The sequence below is a fragment of the Rhagoletis pomonella genome, unplaced genomic scaffold (genome assembly GCF_013731165.1).
Source record: "Rhagoletis pomonella isolate Grant_MI unplaced genomic scaffold, Rhpom_1.0 Rhpom_scaffold_00007, whole genome shotgun sequence".
Lineage (NCBI taxonomy): Eukaryota > Metazoa > Arthropoda > Insecta > Diptera > Tephritidae > Rhagoletis > Rhagoletis pomonella.
Window position 1 is genome coordinate 14,244,924 of NW_023458561.1, and position 21,420 is coordinate 14,266,343.

The 21,420-nt window shown below is 33.7% G+C and overlaps 1 protein-coding gene across 2 annotated transcripts in view; it reads right to left on the minus strand.

Moving 5' to 3' along the window:
• LOC118742354 (putative phosphatidate phosphatase) overlaps positions 1 to 21,420 on the minus strand; it is an 88,523-nt gene that overhangs the window by 20,952 nt on the left and 46,151 nt on the right. For both annotated transcript variants that reach the window (XM_036474362.1, XM_036474363.1), the window contains exon 3: positions 4,778 to 4,929. In XM_036474362.1, the coding sequence (XP_036330255.1) occupies positions 4,778 to 4,929 (152 nt within the window). The remainder of the gene's footprint in view (positions 1 to 4,777; positions 4,930 to 21,420) is intronic.

Below are 21,420 nucleotides of genomic sequence, written 5' to 3' on the forward strand. Positions count from 1 at the left end.
AAGCTGAATGCAAAGCAATATCGTCCACAAAAGGTTTTCCCAGGATATGTTAAAGACTATTGCATTTACCTACAGTCAACTTTCCACATTATGGAATTAACTAAAATATTTATGTATGTATGTATGTATGTATATTGTACGTCCCCTACTTCCATGTAACGGCAAATTTAGAAACCGCGAAAAATGAGCTTCTTCGGTGACTAATGAAACCATTCTGCACCTACCCTGCAGGAAATGTATCTCACTATAAGCTAACTTTAAGTTGATTAGGAAGCAGCTAAAACTCACATATTATCTGTATATTTTCTTTGACGAAAGCTAACTATATTGGTTACCTTTGCATTAGATATAAGTCAAGGGTGGTTACCTCTGCATTTGATGTAACTAGCTTGTAACTAACTACTTTTGGGCATAAAATATCAATAGGAAAAACAAAATATTTTATTTTTATTTTTTATTTATTTTTATTATTTACATTATTTATTTTATCACATTTCATATTTGTTTACATATTCTGCTGTAGGTGGTCCCATATTCGAACTCCGTCAGACATAACTTCAAAATGATAATATGAGATTTCGATCTTCCTTTTATTTGTCCTCAATTCAAAAAATATTTGCGAAGTGCAAGATTTTTAGATAGAAACGCGATTAAAGAAAACAATCTCGAGCTTTACTCCTGCATTACTTGTCCACTTGTTTCAAGTTAGCTTTTTGTAGCTAACTACAAGTTATATATTTTATAGAAATCCCGCAAAAAAGCTAACTACAAGTAGGTTATTTTTTATCAATTGGTAATTTTTTTCTGCAGGGTATTTTCAAGACTGCACAAATGGACTTAAAATGGGCGTTTCTCACCGTAATTGTATTATGTTAATGTATGTAAATACTTACATATATGCTTGAAACTACTATTAACTTATCAAACTAGCTCTAATCTTTGACAATAACTACATGTTTGACTTTATTTACCACGATCTTGAAAACTGGCCAAATCGACGTGACCAAGACTATGGTCTTTTTAATATTATCGAAACATCCGAAAGCACGAACATATTTGAAATAAATCTCTACTCACTTTTTTGTATTTTTCACCTTGTTACTGAAGTAATGAAGAATTGAAAATTCATAAGGGAAAATTATAGTTTTTGTAAGTTTTACATTAATATCTTAAAAACTTGTAGATTTATTGAAAGATGATAAATGAACGTGAGGTACTAAATTGAATAACCTTTAATTTGATATATCGTCCTGTTTATAACAATTAACGAATTCCATAGGTATTACAAGCCAAAGTTTCATTTTCTAAATTCATACATTTTGCTTCAATTGCGCGGGCTAAAGATAAGTTTTAAATTAATCTTTCGTGGCCAATAACAATCAGCTTAGACCTAAGATATCATAATATATAATACCCAGCCTAATGTATTTCTAGTAAAATTATATCAAGCAAATTTTTGGTGAAAACGAAACCCAAACACCCAAATTCCTAAAATATAAAGACGAATTTAACTGCCTTTTTAAATCGAAAATTTCTATGAAAATGTCACTTTATCAAGCTCTTTAAACCTATTTTATTTTTTGTGAAAAAGGCCATACGTGATTTGGCTAAAATTCGGATTCGTGCAAAAAGGTAAAATAAATATAGAGATTTTCAGTGCTCTCATGCACGTAGCAATATCCAATAATTCAAAGAAAAAAATTTCTGAATCGTGCATATGGATATGAATAATGTTTAGTACACTGAGGGAAATAATGCATAGTAAAAATGAATACTTTATATTTGATTATCGTTTAAAAATGTTCGTATTTAAAAATAATACAATATAAGTTAATACAATTTATTACGCACGTATTTGACTGTTCACATCTGCACCCCAAGCATGCAGAGAGCCGATCTGAGAGCGGTGACAACACACACATGTTTATCCGTACAAATCTCGTGCTGTGGTGTTGATGGATATTCGACATATGAAAGCAAATTTATATGCCTGGGTGTAGCTGAGTGCGCAAAGATGCTTTCCACAAGTTGTTGATATCCGGAGATGGTCGGGTTCGAATTCCACTGCAGGCAACATGCAAATTAAATTTTTATACCCGAGCGCACTTGTGCACAAGGGTATATTAATTTTGTTCACATAACGGTTGTTTGTAACAGCCAAAACGAATCGAGATAGATATAGACAAATTTATACATAAATGATCAGGATGAAAAAAGAAATCGATTAAGCCATGTCTGTCTGTCCGTCCGTCCGTGTACACGATAACTCGAGCAAAAATTGAGATATCTCAACGAAATTTGGTATGTAGGTTTCCCTTAATCAAAGGTAGGTTGGTAAATGGGCGAAATCGGACTTTAACCACGCCCACTTCCCATATAACGGTAATTTCCAGAAATACGAAAACTGCGATATTTTAGTAACTACTGAAGATAATTCACTCAAAATTGATATTTGCAATAATTTTTAGACGAAAAATAAGAATATTATAAATTTTTGGAAAAAGGGCGTAGCCACGCCCACTTATGGTTACATATGTATATCTTGGTAACCGCTGCACCAATTTCTTCCAAACATGGCACAGTTGTTGGCCTTGGTACACCATACCAAATGGCCGAAAATTTTTTAAATCGGACAATAACCGCGCCCACATCCCATATAACGGTAATTTAGAGAAATACAAAATCTTCGATACGGTACATTTCAGAAATGCTTGAAACTGCAATATTTCGAAATTTAAGGACGCTAATTTACTCAAAATTGATACACCTCGGCTTACCATCTAGCGGTAGCTTTCGGAAAGGTGAAAAAACATATATTTAATACTTGCGCCGGGTATTTAATGCTCGGCTCCACCCGAACTTAGACTTTCTTACTTGTTTTTTTTTAGTTTTTGTCTTGATTACTCACTTCACGGATGCTTTTTCAGTACGAACGCGGTCATTTTAATATGCGCGTAATTGAATTGAATATTTACTAATATACAGTACTTTCGTTGACGTTTATAGTAAGATCAATTACGTTTCTATTTGATTTTAATATTTTTTCCCCTCAGTGTATGTCTAAATTGAATACGAGTAAATGACAAAATTTTATCTATTTATTTATTTTATGCGAGTACGTATATAACGTGACGATGTTTTTCCAAGAGGCTACTTTAAATTGTTACATTTCGACAGCTGACGATGGCAAATAGGAATTAATAACATCAACAAATGGCGCGAACAACTGGAAACTTAAGTGTTTAATCGCTTTCGAAATGGGCAATACAAAATGTTTCACACTTGACATCTGGTGCCTAAAAGTAATGGGGTTGTTGTTGAAGATTAAATTATGCACTTTTTAGTGACATATTTGTACAGTAATGGACAAGTGTTCAATCCAATTATTGGGGCATTCAAAGATACGAAATTCTTTTTCATATCGGACACCAAATTTGGTGCCACACTTTTGATTGGCTTCAAATTTTTTTTTATTTATACATGAAATAAGCTAACACGTGTTCGAGGAATTTTTTTCGCTTTTGTCTTTGGAGATATGATCTGTCAAAGTTTGAATTTTTTTGTGATTCTGACTAATCATGTACTCCTTCAAATCGTTATATCTCGGGTTCTGCTGATCACAGAGACTTCATCTTAATGCCATTTTAAAGCTAAGAAATGGGCTTAACATTTCTATATATAAGGTGGTCAAGATTATCCTAAAGCTAACTTAGCTATTAACAGTTGAACTTTTTGAAGTTGATTTGCATAGCGAAGACCAGTAAATTAGGGATTTAAAGTTATACCATCGTAATACTTGTTTAATTCTCTATAAAAAATGTGGTTCCAAAAAATGGGGGTTTTTCAAGAACTATTTTTTAAATATTTTTTTTTATGACGAGCTGGTTTATTTTGTGAGAATCAACAATTATTTGTAATTTTTTTTTCGAAAACTTATGTTAAGATATATTTGGTAAGGTGTTAAACATCGGGTTTTTGCAAAAAGTAAAATTTATTATGGATTCCGATAGAATTGCTATCCAGATATAATAATTATATGGCAAGATTTTTCTTTAAGGCGACAAACCCCTTGAAATGGGCGTGGCAATTGCAGGACTAAAATTAGCAAAACGCGGATTTTATTGCGGATTTCGGCAGAATATCACTTCGTTACCAATATTTGTTCCACAACTTTGATTGTATCACCTATCATTTACTAGTTACCTATAAATACATGAAAATGTATGTATCGTCGTTTAAAGAAGAAAACCGCGTATCAACAAAATGCAAAACGGCGTAAGTGAGGTTCCATAAATTATTATTAAAATAAAAAATAAAATATAAATAAAAATTTAGCACGTTTTTTTTTTGATTCTAAAATTTTTTTCCTCAGTGGACCAGATATTCAAATATCCGGAATATGCGGATAGAACTCCCAGCCCTGGTTGTAGTAATAAGTAAGTGCGAGGTATCTATATATTTATGTATATACATATGCACATGTTTGTGTCAATTTGTGCTCCCCTCGAAACACCATGTCATAAAAACTCGTAAATAAATGGGGTTTATCCAAATAATAACGAAAAAATTACTTGTACATGCAATGTACAATGTACATTGTACATAGTATGTATGCATGTGCTGTTAACAAATTTTAATACAATGTGAAATGTATGTACATATGCACATAATTATAAATTTTTTTATTGTATAAATTACTTTGTATATAAGCATATATACACACATATCTATTGATGGCCCTCACGAAACAACATTTATTGAGGTCAATCTCACTCACCACTCCAATGGGCAATACCAGCCCTACAAAGTATAACATCCAATTCTTGACAGTTGACTCTTTGAATGGATGCTTCAGGGACTCGTCATCGCAAAAGAACCCACGTTGATAGGCGGACCCCCATAGGTAAAATAATAAAATCGGAAAACCCACTGTAAATGAAATAGACAAATGAATATTTAATATTAAATAATTTTAAAAATGAGAAGAAAAAAACACTTAAATTATATATTATTTTCTTAAAACTGCATAGTTATTTATATTTCCTCAACCATATATATAATTACAAAAAAGCTATCACAAATATTATTACAATCCAAGCAAAGAAAAAAGTAGTTGATTTATTAGCTTCATTATAAAAGTTCAATTATTGATTTGTACTTAGCAGTACCCTAATTTATTTAAAATGCCGACCTGTGCCCTGTGAAAAATGCTGTCCTTTTATCTTTAACCTACATGATATTTAAAAAAATCTTTGCGTATATAATTCACAACCGAAATAAGTAAATGCAAAACATATGGTTAAATTCAATCGATGTTTAATTATAAGATAATAATCATATTTCAGAGATTCATAACGTTGTCGTAAGTGTCGTATTGTTGTATGTAGTAAACACTTTTGGCCGAAGATGTCTACCACCCTGCTATTGAGATATCTTACGAAATTATAAACGATGGTCAAAATTGCGATGTCCAAACATACGATCCAAATATTCGCTTTGATTTTTCGAAAGCCAACTTTAAAAAACTGAATAAATAATTGTCTAAATTGTCGTGGCCTATATACAAAGAAAAAGTTGAGCAAAGCGTTGCACATTTTAATTGTACTGTACGTAGATTATTTGAGAAGTATGTGCCTCAACGCATGTGTGTTCTGGTTCACTAAAGAACTGAGAAACTTGAAAAACAGAAAGTCACGTTATTTTAGATTACACAAAAAACCGGCTTACACTCATACTATGTAAAATACTCACTTTTGCGTCACAAGTTCTTTGAATAAAACAAAATGTGTTATAAACATTACTTGTGTAAAATCAAACGACGTATAATATAAGTCATTTTATGATTTCGTAAACTCCAAGCGAAATGTACGTGGGTTTCCTTCCGCCATGAAGTATCAAAATAGCGTCTCTGGTGATAATCAAACAATTTCTAACATGTTCGCTCAGTTTTTTAAATCCAATTATTCCACTAACTCCCAAGCATACTTTGACTATCCTTTTAAACTAAGTCCAATTAACTCAATACATAACCCCATACTATCTCCCGATGATGTTTTAGTTTACCTGAAGTCCTTAAAGCAGTCTTTTAGTTATGGTCCTGACCAGATCCCCACTTATTTTCTTAGAAATTGTGCTGATTATCTCTATGAGCCGTTAACAGCCTTATTTAATTTGTCTCTTAAAGAGGGCGTTTTTCCAACTGTATGGAAGGAATCGTTCATAACCCCCTTACATAAAAGCGGTAGCAGGTCTTCAGTGGAGAACTACCGGGGCATAGCTAAGCTCTCTGCAATTCCTAAATTATTTGAAGCAATTATAACAAATCGGTTGACGCATTCTATCACTTCAAGCATTTCATACAGTCAACATGGATTTTGCAAGGGCAAATCAACTTCTACAAATTTGCTTGAATTAACATCCTATATTTCAAAAGCATTTAGTGAGGGCAAAACTGTTGATGTTATATACACTGATTTCAGTAAAGCATTTGACAAAGTGTGCCACTCGTTGCTCATCTATAAACTTGATCTTCTTGGTCTTCCACCTAATTTTCTGTTGTTGGATCTCTTCATACCTCTATGATAGATCACAAAGGGTATTGTTTAAAAATACTATCTCTGACGTCATTGATGTTACTTCAGGAGTCCCTCAGGGTAGCCACCTAGGCCCGATTCTGTTCTTGCTTTTTATAAACGATATTTCTACAGATATAAAATTCTCCAAAATTTTAATGTATGCAGATGATGTAAAACTTTATAAATCGTACGTTTCAATTGAAGAAAGGTCTTTGCTACAATCAGACTTAAACAGCATGGCTTACTGGTGTAAAGTAAATCTTATGCCTCTAAATCTTAAGAAATGTAAAGTAATGTGCTTCTCGCGAAGAGCTGTTCTGCCAGTTTCTTATATAATAGGTAACCATAACCTGGAACAGGTATACAATTTTGTGGACCTTCATCTTCACATTAATGTGACAGTCAACAAGGCTAAAGGTGTACTTGCATTTGTGAAACGATGGTCAAAAGAATTTAGTGACCCTTATATCACTAAAACCCTGTTTACAACATTAGTTAGGCCGATTCTGGAATACGGCTAGGTGGTTTGGAATCCAAGGTATCAAATTTACTCAGACAAGATAGAATCAATTCAAAAACAATTCAATTCAACAATTCAACAATTCCTACTTTTTGCTTTAAGAAATTTCCGATGGGATTCTCAATATAGTCTTCCACCCTATACGAGTCGCTTAAAACTTATTAACCTTCCTACACTTGCCAGTCGCAGGGAAGTGCTTGGTATAATTTTTATGGTTAAATTACTGACAGGCTCAATTTCAAGTCCGTCTCTTCTGGCTGATGTAAGCTTTAATGTTCCCTCACGCGTATCAAGACACTTTTGTCCCATATTTCTGAAAGCTTGTAAAACCAATTTTGAATTTCACGACCCACTCCGTTGCTTATGCCAGGATTTTAACTCTCATTCCAGCACGTTTGATATATCAGATCCGCTTTTCAGCATTAAGAAAGCTCTCCTCTCTCAATAAGTGAATTATTGACATAAATACATAAAATCAGCTGATGAATTTAGTTCTGTAGCTGAACAGTTTTAGATCTCGACACTTAACAAACTCCTGCCTATCGTGACTCGGCACAAAAATTTAAAATATTGGTTCCGTACGTCATGCGGACTGCGCCCCTCGTGCGAATGGGCGGGAATGGAGGGTAAAAACCGTTGGGATATTATTATTATTATTATTATAAAAAACTTTAAAAGCTTAAATAAATGTTTAGAGAACTTGAAACCACAACCAACTATTTATTTATGCGAAAAGGCATAATACGACTTTGATGGTACTTTGCAAATCCCCTTAATATATATTTAGGCGTTTATGACATACAACAATACGACACTTACGACACCGTCGTGAATACCCCAATTTACATTTTCTTGTACCTATGATAATACAACTAAAAATTTATTACACTTGTGAGTTCTAATATATATTTTTAAATGCAAACACGTCTGACTTTTTTCCGCAAACAGATCGATCAAAATCTTCACATTCCAAGCGTTGAAGTAAATCCCACTCAATGCACAGAATAGCTTAGCTATTTAGGGCCGGTGGTTCAATGTCTGGTTAACACAAATCGGAGGTAGAAGCTTCGGTTAAATACAGCGACTGCTTTATCGCTCACATGTTGTATGCATGAAGTCGAAATCGTCGATAATAATGTTTAACTTTAACTGGGAGGTAGTGACAACCAGACATTAAACAACCGGCCATTATACCATGTCCCCACCGGAACTAACCACGTAGTTATGGCTAATGAATTGGTTATCCCGATAACCCACCTGATTTGGCGTAGTTTCGCCATATAAAAATGACAGCACTTAACCATTTCACTGAGATGGTTAAAAGCTAACCAACTCGAAACCACCTCGAAAGTCTGATACAACCCGGTGTTTTCCCGCCATCTGTGATCTGTGTGTGTAGCGTTAAAATGTAAAAAATTCGTTCCCTTGTAGTGTTTGGACTTTACTAAGATCAGATTAAATTTACTCCGGTTTTTGAAAAAATTTTAAATCTACTCCTCTACTCCGCTTGACTTCAAAACTATTCCGTTTTTTTTTTTGCATTCATGTTATGCCCCTCTTGGGGCCGTTTTTTGAGTGTTCACCACCGGTTTCAGTAAAAAAAAATTGAAAGTTAGCCAAATTTCACTGTTAAAAAGTAACTTTTTCATAGCAATGCGCCAATAAACAACATATGTAGAATTAAATTTATATAAAGTAGAAAAGGTTAAGATCCTATTGCTCTTTAAAAAATTAAGTGTTAGATATGTTCTACTTTATAGAAAGTGCTAAAAATTACCTAATTACATATTATCCTTACATTGCCTCGCGTTCTTATTTTTGCATGAGTAGAAAATATTTAAGTCAAAGAGTTAATGTCAGAAACGAAAATAAAACAAGTAATTTTTAGCAAAAAAAACCGACTTAAAAAAAATATATATATATCTATATATTTCATGATCCAATGATCGGATCTAAACCAAATTAGTATGGGACCACCTCTGAGACACTACCTTTCCGTTGCAAAGTTATTGAAATCGGTTGACGTGGTGCAAAGTTATGCGGTAACATACATAAAAAAAAAATAATAATAAAAATATTCCGACGAACTGATAACCTCTTCCTTTTTTGGAAGTCGGTTAAAAATCAATCTAGTACGGAAAATTTGTTTTTGCTCCGATTTTTGCAGTGATTTGGTCCTGAATCGAGTTTCAGTCCGAACACTGTTCTTTACATTTTTACTGTTTTATAAACCTCAAACCGCAGTGTGGACAGCAATAGTTAGTGATGTGGTTAAGTTCGATTTGAGATGGTTAACTTTTTGGTGGCGACATGGTATTAGTCGATTTGCCCTCATTGAGCCAATTTACACGATCACTTTTCACCCAGTGTGAAAAGCAGTGTGCAACGTTGTGTTGTGTTGCCGTGAATCATTTTTAGTGGTAGCCAAATTTCTTTAAAAAAGGGCTAAAAAGAGCTAAACAAGTTCATTAAGAGGGTGTTTGTTTTCAAATGCAAAACTTGTGTTAACAGTTTGAATTTTTTGTTTGTTTTAAAACAGCATTGTAGATGGCTATCTAAGGAAATTTTTGAAAAAGATTCAGATTTAAACATCAATTAGTTGCAAAGTTATAACAATATTATTATGACCCGCACTTAGCAGATTAGCGCGCTCTAAAAGGCTTTATAACTCGGAAAAGTAAAAAAGTCCCTTTTATTAGCTTGGGATGTAACTAGGTCACATTGATGCGCTTAAAAGATGCAGCAATTTCCATTCTCAAGTTTCATACCTGATGACAGAACGAATGGGAATCGCTTCAAAATTCCATTCTTAAAGTAACCTGATGACAGTATGAATGGAAATTATAATAGCGAGGTTTTAGTTTTTTAAACTATAATTTTATTCATTAATGATTTTTATGTAAAAAGACTTGATCTTTCGATTGAGATAACTAAAAACAATACTAAAAATTATCATAATTGAGACAAATTACAAATAAATTTTCGTTCAGAATTTTCACCATGAAAAAAGTACATATATAGAAAAGGAGTATCTATGTATTGCTTTATTTTGGTACTTTTTAGTCAGATATTTGCGTGAGAGAAACTGAGCATGGAAAAGTATTCAAAATTTATTATTTGTATTTAAATGATAAATAACAAATTCCTTTATGTTATTCAAGCCAATGAGCCAAAATGCGAGTATAAACAATTATTGATTATTTAATATCGGAACGAGATCATGTAAGTTAATTGATTGGTTTGAAACACAAATTATATGCTTTTTTACTGCAGACAAGTTGTTGCCAAAACACAGCAGAATTCTTCCAAGAACTTACAAATATAAAAATGCGGGGGGACGCGCGGCATAGCGTGACGTGGTGCGGCGCGCGGACGCGGGCCGCCGCGAAGCTAAGCAAATTTAATGTTTGAAAAAGCAATAGTGTCAATGGATTTTATTTCGCGTTTGAAAAGGCAATAATGTCAATTGACCTTATTTCGCACCAGGGTGGGAAATAAAGTCAAGTGACTTTATTTCCGTTGATCTTATTACCTGTCACCATATGAGTAGTCCACTTGCAAACAGCGTTATGTGATTTTATAATAGTAAGCCATAAATTACAAATAGTCTACAACCACAAGTAACATCCAAATTGTATATTTGTATTTATTAACTGAAAATTTGGATAAATAAGAGCCTAATAACATTAAAAAACAAAACCGCAGTGGTAGTTTTCGAAAATTTTATATATAAAAATTTAATAAAGCGAGTTTTGAAACAGTAACTTTTACATAGCCAACTTTTTTTAGCTCTTCGCGTTCTCCCTTCCATAAAGGTTGGTCTGCTTCTATTTTAAGACGTCTTCCACTAGGCACCGAAACTACCACGTTTTCTTGCTCTTTTCTAAATTCATCAGAAGATGGAGGCTTTTGAAAGTGTATAAATACATACATACATAAGCATTATAGCGAGTTTTGCAAGAGTACTTAATATTTGATGCTATTTTTTCAGAATATTGAAAGAGAAAGAAAAGAATTGTTAGTGGGCATGCAACTACTTTAAATACAAGTACGTTACTCACCAAAAACTAAAAGTCGAAACTTTGCAAGTGCGTAATAACTTTTTGTATAAAAACCTTATTTGTAAATACGATCATTTTTAAACGATAATCAAATATAAAGTATTCAATTTTACTATGCGTTATTTCCCTCAGTGTAGGTATAAACTGATTATGTACTTTGTTATTATGTGAAAAAGACATGGACAATGAAAATTTCTGCGGCTTAGTTTTCGGGAGAGATATTCTGCGAAATATTTTTTGAGTTGCCGATGGCGAATACAGAGGACGTTGGAACGATGAGCTGTAAGAGCTTCCCAAAGAAAAAGACATAGAGCAGCGATTAAAAATCCTGCGGCTACGCTGGCTTGGCCATGTCGTTCGAATGGACATCGACGCCTCAACTCTGAACGTATTCAACTCAGAAAACGCTGGTTATATCAGAGAAATAGGGAGGCCCCCACTGCGTTTGAAAGTCCAGGTGGAGAAGGACTTGGCTTCACTTGGCATTTCCAAATGGCGTCAGTTGACACAGAAGAGAAAGGACTGGCGTGCTCTTTTGGACTCGGCCAAAATCGCTTAGGCGGTTACAGCGACAATAAATAAAAAGAAGAAAATGTAAAATTTCTTTAGTCCAGGGGTGGGAAGCTCGGCCAAACACAAACATATTGTGTAAACGCCAATCTAGTATACATATAAGTATACATATGTATGCATTTTTACGTGACGAGTTGCTCGTTCATGACTGTTCGAGCCCTGATCTTAAAGTGCTATTCACAGTTTATCGAGTAAAGGAATAATTACTTTCTACTTACGACTTTATTTAGTGTTATTTTATAATTTTTAACTTCCAAGCCATCAAAGACAATTTTCTGATTTGCGTGAATTTCAACCAACTGTTTTCCTCCTGACAAAAATTTTTCCAGCAAACTTGCAACTTCCCCTCAAAATGAAATGTCACTCTTTTAATTTTTCCTACTTTGCACCTTTTTCGCGTACGCGAGCGCCAAAAGCTGATATGTAGTTTTTTATAGGTATTAGAGGTTTACGCCACCGCCGTCATTCTTCATGCGCCGCCGCCGAGTTAGGAAAACATAAAGCTGAATCTTTCTTTGCTAATTTTTACAAGCGTAAGTTATTTTATTCTGGGTTACCACGGTCGTATACAAGTATTTACTAGGTTTTCTGAGCAAACCTTTTATTATTGAATCATGGTCAAAGCCCAGGAAGGTTTTGCTCCATCGCATCGCAATGTTTTTTTTCACAGGGTTAAAGTTTTCCCTTTTTGGTGAAAATTTGTATTATTTTTCATTAAACTTTATGTATTTACTATTCGGTATTAATCCACAGAAGATTTACGTTGTCGGCGAACCTTAGTGAAATTTGGCTCTTATTATTTTATTGGAGACTTTAACCATCCATTTTTGTCGACTGTGGGATGATGGGTTAAACTGTTAGTAAAAGTAGACCACTCTTTTTTTTCAAAATGGCGGAAAATCTACAACCCGCAAATTAAGTTTACAGTATTCAAAAATAATCTGTCAATACGCAAAAAATTGTAAGAACTCCGTAATTTAACATAACGGTGTACAAGATTATTACATTAATAATGTATTGATAGCGACTTAAATTACTCCAATAACTTAACTTTTTAATTTTTTTTAATTCTTCCAATTTAAATAGTACATGCTTATTTCCATACGTCGCATACGTGACAGTCGTACGTTTCAATGTGATACAAACAAGGAATACCATTTGTTTTCTTTAACTTTCTTGTACAAATTGTAGAGCACATAATTAGCTCTATATTTAACTGAAAAATTAAAGCAATCGAACTGCTTGGTCCTGAAATATAAGCATTTAAAGAGAGTGTCGTTACGTGACAAAAAATGGAAGTAGATTTTTTCTTTTCTTACAAAATCGTAAAACTCTGCGAATTGTGGATGGCTATTTTCATGAAACTTATTTTAATATTATTTGGAGCAATTCTAGTTGATTTTAGAGTTTTTTGAATTAATGCAGCTTGTGACATAAATTTCAATCGTTATATTTTTGTTAATATTGCTTTTAAATGAATTTTTTAACGCAAATAAAACATGTACTTTATGTAGAATATACTTTATATTTTGACTTCAGCGCCAATTCAGGGTGAATTTGTTGGAAATCTATGACTTATTATGTTTCAACTACATACGCCAAATTCGAACCAAATCGGACCATAAAATACGGTTTTTCGAAATATCTCAACCTTGGCGCCACCTAGGAAGACCATTGTACGCAAACATGACTTTACTTACATAGCCAGTATATATTTTAAAAAGCAGACAAATTGGCCCGTAAATACGTTAGATATAAGATTTTTATTTTTTATCGTGGCGGATCTTCCGATGGAAACACCCACATTCTTCTGTTCGCCCATCCATTAGCGCTAGACACTCAAGATTAGAGTCCGACTGATAAATCGGCCGATTCTTTGCCGATTAAATTCTGAATATAATTTAATTTTAAGAACAAATGCTTTTATAAATTTTTATAATAACAAAAGAAAAACATAATCAAATAACTAAATAATACCTCGTTCAAGAATCGGCCAAAAACGGCCGATTCCGATTCTTTTGGCCGATACTAGCCTCGGCATCGGCCAATTTATCGGTCGGACTCTACTCAAGATTTCAATTCAAGTACAAAGTAACAATATTTAAATATAAAACTAATCCAAGAACGATTTAAATATAATTATAACCTGAAAGTACAAAGCGAATGCCTAACGCTGACGAGAAGACATGATATTAGCCTCATGGCTCTTGGGAATCTTTCTTATGGGCAGTTGCGCCAGCGTCGCCGCCGATTCTTTTTAGAGTTGACGATGCCGCCGCCGCAAAGCCTGTCGGCGTAAACCTCTATTAGGAAACCAGTTCACACTATTTTGCGGCCATCGCCCTTCAAAAGTAGTTAGTTACGGCCAAAGGAATGCAAGTGAGTTAATAGTTAGCTACAAACTAATCCCATTTCCTGCAGGGTAATTATGATTATAGGTAGAAGAGCATTCGTTATTAACCCTAACAGCCAGTGGTGTAGCCAGGATTTCGGGAAGGAGGGATATGGCTAGAAGCGTAGCCTGCGCATATTCTTTTATATATACATACATACTTGGGGTGTTAATTTTTTCGCTTTTTACGATCCCGGGATTCTCGGGACGTCGTTATCACAATCCCGGTATCCCGGGATTTAGCTGTTCATTACTTTTCGACAATTTAAATCGAAAAAATTGCTTCTATCCCTCCTACCATAAAATTTATTTTTTCTCTCTGACGTCAGGATTTAGTTTAAAGAGCTTTTTAATTTAAAAGATATAATTAATTCCATTTTTTTTTTAATTCAATGCAATGTGAAATAAAAATATGGGTACCAAATGAAAAAACAAATTTCTTTAGAATTTACGAAAATTAACATTTTTGTGTGTAAAATTTACTATCGCACTATTTATAAAAAAAAAAATTTATTATTAAATAAAAAAAGAAATATGGCCAATACTGGTCAAGAAAAGGAGTTTCTATTATTGCCATCAATGCAAATTACAAATCCTGAAAATCCCGGGAGTATTTGCCAAGAATACCGGGATTTTCAAGACCTAAAAAAGGCCGGGAACCCGAGATACCGGAATTAACATTCCTAATAAATACATATATGACCCGTTTTTACCGTTATATATTGTTTGCTCATTCGTTTCTTCCTTACCGAAAAGTTACAAGTAAAACTTTGCAAGTTTTAACAGCTGATAAAGTTTAATTTTTAAGGTTGCCAGAAGTAATGGGTAAATTTCGCAATGCAACACATACAATTTTGGATCAGTTTTGGCTTCAGATTCTGAAAATACTCATTAAAAGAAGTAAAATCCCATCTGAGCTTTTCTGGTTTAGAATGCTGATTTTATCGTTACATAAATATTTTAACCAACTGATTTGAAAAACTGCATGTCAAAATCGGGAAAATGTCAAGAATATACCATTTAGCCACTTTTTAACCATTTTTGGCTTATAGATTCCAAATCATCCTCAAATATTTTTCTCTATTGTTTTATACATACATGGTTTATTTTGCATCATGATAAAAAGTTTCCTTATATTTTAGAGCAATTTTCCTCAATTGTTAACGATTATGTAAAAAAGGGAGAAAAACCTATTTTCACATAGTACTTGGATAAACTAAAACCTCGAGCTTCCGATGTAAAATACCGGTACTCTTTTTAGCGTGATTAAACATCAACTATAAAACAAGCAAGAAGTAGATATTTGCGGATGGTTTGGAAAGAAATGAGCCCAAAATGGTAAAAAAGCTGGAAAACATTATATTTCTTGACACTCTCCCGAATTTTGGGGCACTACATTTCCGTCTTTTAAATCAGTTTGTTGTAACTGTTTCTCTCTTATCATATGTGTACCTATAATTATGCCTAAGTCAGGAAAACGAAATTCCGATCGGTTTAGGAGAAAAAGATATGAGAAAAACTATATTTTCTTAAAAAAAAAACTGTCCAAATCAATTTTGAGGTAAAATATAAGACAATAAAATCCGAATTGGTGCTAAATAAGAAAAACTCGAATGGGATTTTGCTTGCTTCGATAAGTACTTTCAGGAACTGAAGTCAGCATTCGATGACCATGAAAATGTTGTATTGCGTTTTATAAAGAAAATAAATTTTTAACGTATTCTCGTTTTCTTGGGAATCGAAAATTTTAAATTCTTGTCTGGAAACTTAATAGGAAAAATTCAAAATTTCGCTTTGTACGAAGATAGGATACGACCTGATTAAATTAACAAGCCTCTGCGTCTGAATTTGGTTTTTTATGGACAGGAGAGGGAAGGGAGTAGAATTTTACCTCAGTCGGGAAAATTGCCGTATGACTGCGGTCTGATACTTACACATAGAAAACCTCATATATTTTATTATTACCAGAACCAATGTGTACAAAGCTCGCAACCTTTTTTGTTCTCTACAAAGCCTAGTGTATTTTCACACATGGGTCTTTTCAGGCGATCCAAAAAGACTAATATACAGGCTTAATATTGAAATGCATAACGAAACAACCGATAATCTCGAATATTTATAAAAAGGTATTTGCCATTAGTCTGAAACTAAAAAAGATAAATTAGAAGGTTAAAATGATATTGCGTTAAGAAATTAAAAGTAACAGTAAGTAGTAGTTCATTGTGTAAGAGGGATATGTATATCCATCAAACCCTCCTGGCTATGCCACTGGTAACAGCCATAGCTCAATAAAAGCGTCAGCGTTGTCTGTCTGCCGAAAAGTAAAATTCTCATGCCCACACAATTTGTATGAAACACACAGAAAATGCGATTTTTACAGAACGTTAGGAAATTAAGTCGGCAAAAGAAAAGGTGGAAAATGTCACAATCGTATTTTACACACACACAAACTTAAAATTATTTTTGGAGTTTTTTCCACATTTGAGGTAACGGTTAGGTATGATATTTCGGCGTTAACGCTCGGCGGCAGAAAACGCTCAGATTAACGTAGGGCTGTAACATAGCGATCGTAATTTGCGACGTAATTAATGGCAGTGCTAATAAGTGACGCGAAGTTTGCCATAATGAGAAATGACGAGACAACACTTGCCGTGTTCGTCGCAATCCCCAGGTAAAAAGAAGGCATTCAACAATGACTATGAAAAGGGATACTCCTATGAATTCATTTTTCAAATTTCCACCGATACCAAAATTACACAAAAGCCGAAAGAGGAATAGCTGCTACAAAAAATTCAGTGCTTGGCATCACTGACCTTTGTATTCTTCCTCTTGGTATTGAACAATACCTTTTATTATATCGAATATATACTTTTTCAGTGTAAGCCATTCAAATAAATCTTTTTTATGTTTTATAAACCTAAGCCGTAGAAACACTATAAAATATGAATGTGCATTAGTGTGGTCCAAAACTGTATGTGAAACGGTAAAGTCGGAATTTTTATGCTCTGACCCCCTAGGATTGTTCTGTGCCACAAAAAATATATACATATTTTTTTTATTTTGAAATCAAAAAATATTTTGAAGTCGCTCAAAGGGCCCAAAGTTTTTCATGTATTTTATATGGGGAAAAAACAACTTTTCATAGAAATGATATGGCATTCATAAGAATCAATTGCTTATTTAACCATTTTTTCATCGCAACTATAATTTATAGGTCCGCCAAAAACCCCGAAAAATACAATGGGCGGACCAATAAAATATCGTTAGTATTAAAAAATGGTTAAATAAACAATTGGGTATTATTACTGAAAGTCTCCTGAAGAGAACAAGAGTTTTCCGATCGAAAAATATTGATTTTCAAGAATTCTATACTATTTCTACGAAAAGTTGTTTTTTTCCCATATAAAAATCCATGGAAAACTTTGAGCGCTTTGAGCGACCTCTAAATATTTTTTGATTTCAAAATAAAAAAAAATAGAGATATGCATTTTTTCGATAGAGAACAATCCTGAGGGTGAGAGCATTACAATTCCGACTTAACTGTTTTTGGACCACCCTAATGTGCATATATAGGTCATTTTTTAACAAATGGCACACCTTCAACACATTTTTAAATCATCTGACTTTTTTGACACGTATTTTTGTCTTAGCTGGATTTTTTTTCCAAAATATCAGCACTTTAACTTTTGATTATTCTCGGGATTTTCTCCAATTTTTCCCTATTCGAAATTGGATATTTGGAGTTGTATTGATCGGATCGGTCTTTTATTTTGCACTTTGTCGTGCAGGGTTTTAAAAGACATTGAGGTTGTTCACGCTTGCCTGGTTATCAGGTTATCAGGTTAAAAATAATTTTTCTGAATAAAAAATATAACCACATAACCAGATAACCTGATAACCAGGCAAGTGTGGAAAACCACATTATCTTTAACAATTATATTATTAAAATCGCTAGGTAAAACATGATTTTCCCCCCACTTGAAACGATTGAAAATAATATAATATTTTTCTTTATTTTATCGTCAACAAAGTCCATTTCACCAAAGAATAGTGAGTTTACATTGTTCAACATTCAGTTAAATATTTAATACGGCTTTCCAACTGGACGCCAATTACGTAGTTTGCTCTCTCATTCGTAATTCGCACTCCAATTACTCTTGGAATTACGTAATTTGCCACACTTAATTTTGAGAGCGAACTACCTCATTTGTTGGTAAATCAGATCCAATTACCATGCGAATTACGAACAAATCGCTGCCGTCTCTAATTTTTTATCGGACATTTATCGAAACCAGTTCACAAATCAAAGCTGGCACTTTTTATAAGTACGAAAAGCAAAACACAGAGATAGATATAGAGAACTGTCAAAACGAGTTAAGAATGAGCGCGTGGGTAGGGGGTAATTCGCGATCGTATTACCCTTTACAACACTCAAAGACTAGCTAACGACGCGTCTTCACAGGGAAAATTATTGGCTACCATATGTCATTTTGTTTGCCAGACATGTATAAGTTTTATCAGTGCCGATATTTTTTTGTGGGATTTTTTATCTTGATAAAAGCATTTGTAAGACAAGTATGTTCGTTGCATTGGAGCGCAAGTATGCTTAATATTTTTTAGAAAATGTGTTATTTCACATCCAAGTACAATTTCAATTCAATAATTTAAAAAGTAATTCTTAAGCAAAAAACACAACCGACTTCGACTTCGATTTTCATATAAAAATTTAGGAGTACCGTTAATTTTTCCATGATCCAGTGTACTATTAACTGGTTTGACTTGTGTTTAAAGATACTTTGGATTGTTAATTTATTCGTTATTTATGTGATAAAATAAATATAAAAAATTGTTTGTGTTTTCACTGTGGAGAATTTGTCCTCGTGGAATGTTAAAAAGTTCTGGTCACCTTAACCCAAATTGACCCGGTGTTGCCATATGGCAACGCAAAATACATAAAGTTTAAGAGGGTGTTAAATAAAAATCGCGTACTTCAAAATGCTTACATCTATGTACGTTAACTAATTCCTTAAAGGTGTATCTTTCGAAACGCTTACGCTTCCGTCAGATCCTTGCTGTCGATCGAGTGTAAGGCAAGTGTGTTCTTTAATATGTCATATATGAAGAAGTAAACATGAATTTATAGAAAGCGTTTTTTTTATTTACAAAATATGATAGTAACAAAATATTAGTTAAAACATTAGTGACTCTGTTCGTAACAAGTAAGAATAAAAAACAATCGTGCATGCTATTAGGGACACGATATCGAAACGAAAGTATCGATATGGTACTCATTTAAAGTATCGCTTTAAAAATATCGGGTGCCCTTTAATATCTGAATAAAAATACTCCAATATCGATACCAAAATCCAAAAAATTTATCTGAATATAGGTTTCGCATATAAGCCGCTGGGGTGTAGTGGTTAGAAGTGCGCAAGCCTTGAAAATGAAAAACAGCTTCCCATAAAATACAATCGCCGTTCATAGTCGACATAAAACTGTAGGCACCCCCTTTGTGCCACAACATTAAGGCCCACGCGACAAATCGGAGGAGAAGTTCGGCCAAACACTGACATATTGTGTAAGCGCCGGACTTTATTATTATTACAACACGTAGAGATTGAGGTGTTGACTTAAACATTAAATAATTACCGTTTAAAAATGTTCGTATTTAAATCAAGTGAAAAGTCTTAACCAAATGGATTTTTCCATTATACATACACTACGTACATATAATGGAAATATTCAATTCTAATACTCCCATACTAAAATGAAGCATTTTTGACTACACGGATGATGTTTTGCATATGGCTTTTTCATATGTACCCTGTGGGGAAAATCTCTAGTTTTGAACTGGGGCGCTTCTAGTACATTTGGAACCACTACTAGTTCGCGATAAATCTCTTTTGCATGCAAACAACTGGCGAATTTAACACAGCGATGTCATAGGAATTGGAAATTGTCCCCCGCTGCATTACCTTTTCCATAGTTCAGAACCAGTCCTAAATTCGACATATGGGATCTAGTTCGCTTTGCACCCCATTTTCTATAGTTTCAAACCCGTTGTAAACGAAAAAAGTAACAAGATGTTTTTTTTTTGGGTTACCATGGTAGCAATTTTAATTTTTTGCAGAGAAATGTATATTCAATTTGAAATCAAACTTGTTTGAATGAATGTACATTAAATTGTGCATTTGAAAACACGTTTACATACCTTTGGCTGTAGCTGAATTTGCAGAGGTGCTGACTGTTATTGGTTATATTCCAGAAGGTCCCATAATGTTAAGATGTTAACACAAATAAGAGTTTTGTATTACCAAACTATGAAAAAGCATCTGCGACGTGCAGACTGAAAGCGTATTTGAACGAAAAACCCGCCAAGCAAAAACTTATTTAAAGTAAACAAGCCCCCCGGTGCATCCCTTTTTTAGTAGTCTCGAACTAGTTCAAAATTCGCCAGATGAGATCTAGTTCGTTCTGCATCCCTTTTTCAATAGTTTTGAATCAGTTCTAAATTCGCCATTTTAGATGCGCAAAGACGCTTGATACAATTAGTTGCGGCCAAGAGGGTCCGGGTTAAATTCCCATCAGACGGAACATAAAATTAAATTTTTTGTCTTCCTAATTACGAAAAAGCATCTGCACTTCACAACCACATATTTTATAACGTATATACTCAAATTTTAAACGAGTTGGGTTGGTGCTGTTTCATATGCGTATTTTTTTCAATTTAGCACGTTTTTTTTTTAATTCTAAAATTTTTTTCCCTCAGTGTTGGAATGTGAGTTTATGACATTCGATACGATACGGCAGCCAGTTCGAAAACGCCCTATCTCAGAAACCTTTTCAAGAACGCCCTACTTCAGAATTTGATTGAAAAACGCCCTAATTCAGAATATTATTGAAAAACACCCTACCTCAGAATTTGGTTGAATAACGCCTTATCTCAGAATTCGGTTCAAAAAGGCCCTATCTCAATGGAAAATACATTGAAAATAAGCTGAGATAAGGCGTTTTTGAATCGGCATCTAAGATAGGTCGTTCTTCAACCAAATACTGAGCTAGGGCGTTTTTCAATCAAATTCTGAAGTAGGGCGTTCTTGAAAAGTTTTCTGAGATAAAGCGTTGTTGAAAAATTTTCTGAGATAGGGCGTTTTCGAACTGGCTTCCGAGATAGGTCGATCTTCCACTCAGCCATCGATATACTAATCGTCAACTATTGCTTGTGTAAAGTTCAACTATCTCGAAATGTGACTATTTCACAAATTAAACCGGTGCACTGAGAGAAAGAAGTTTAGAATT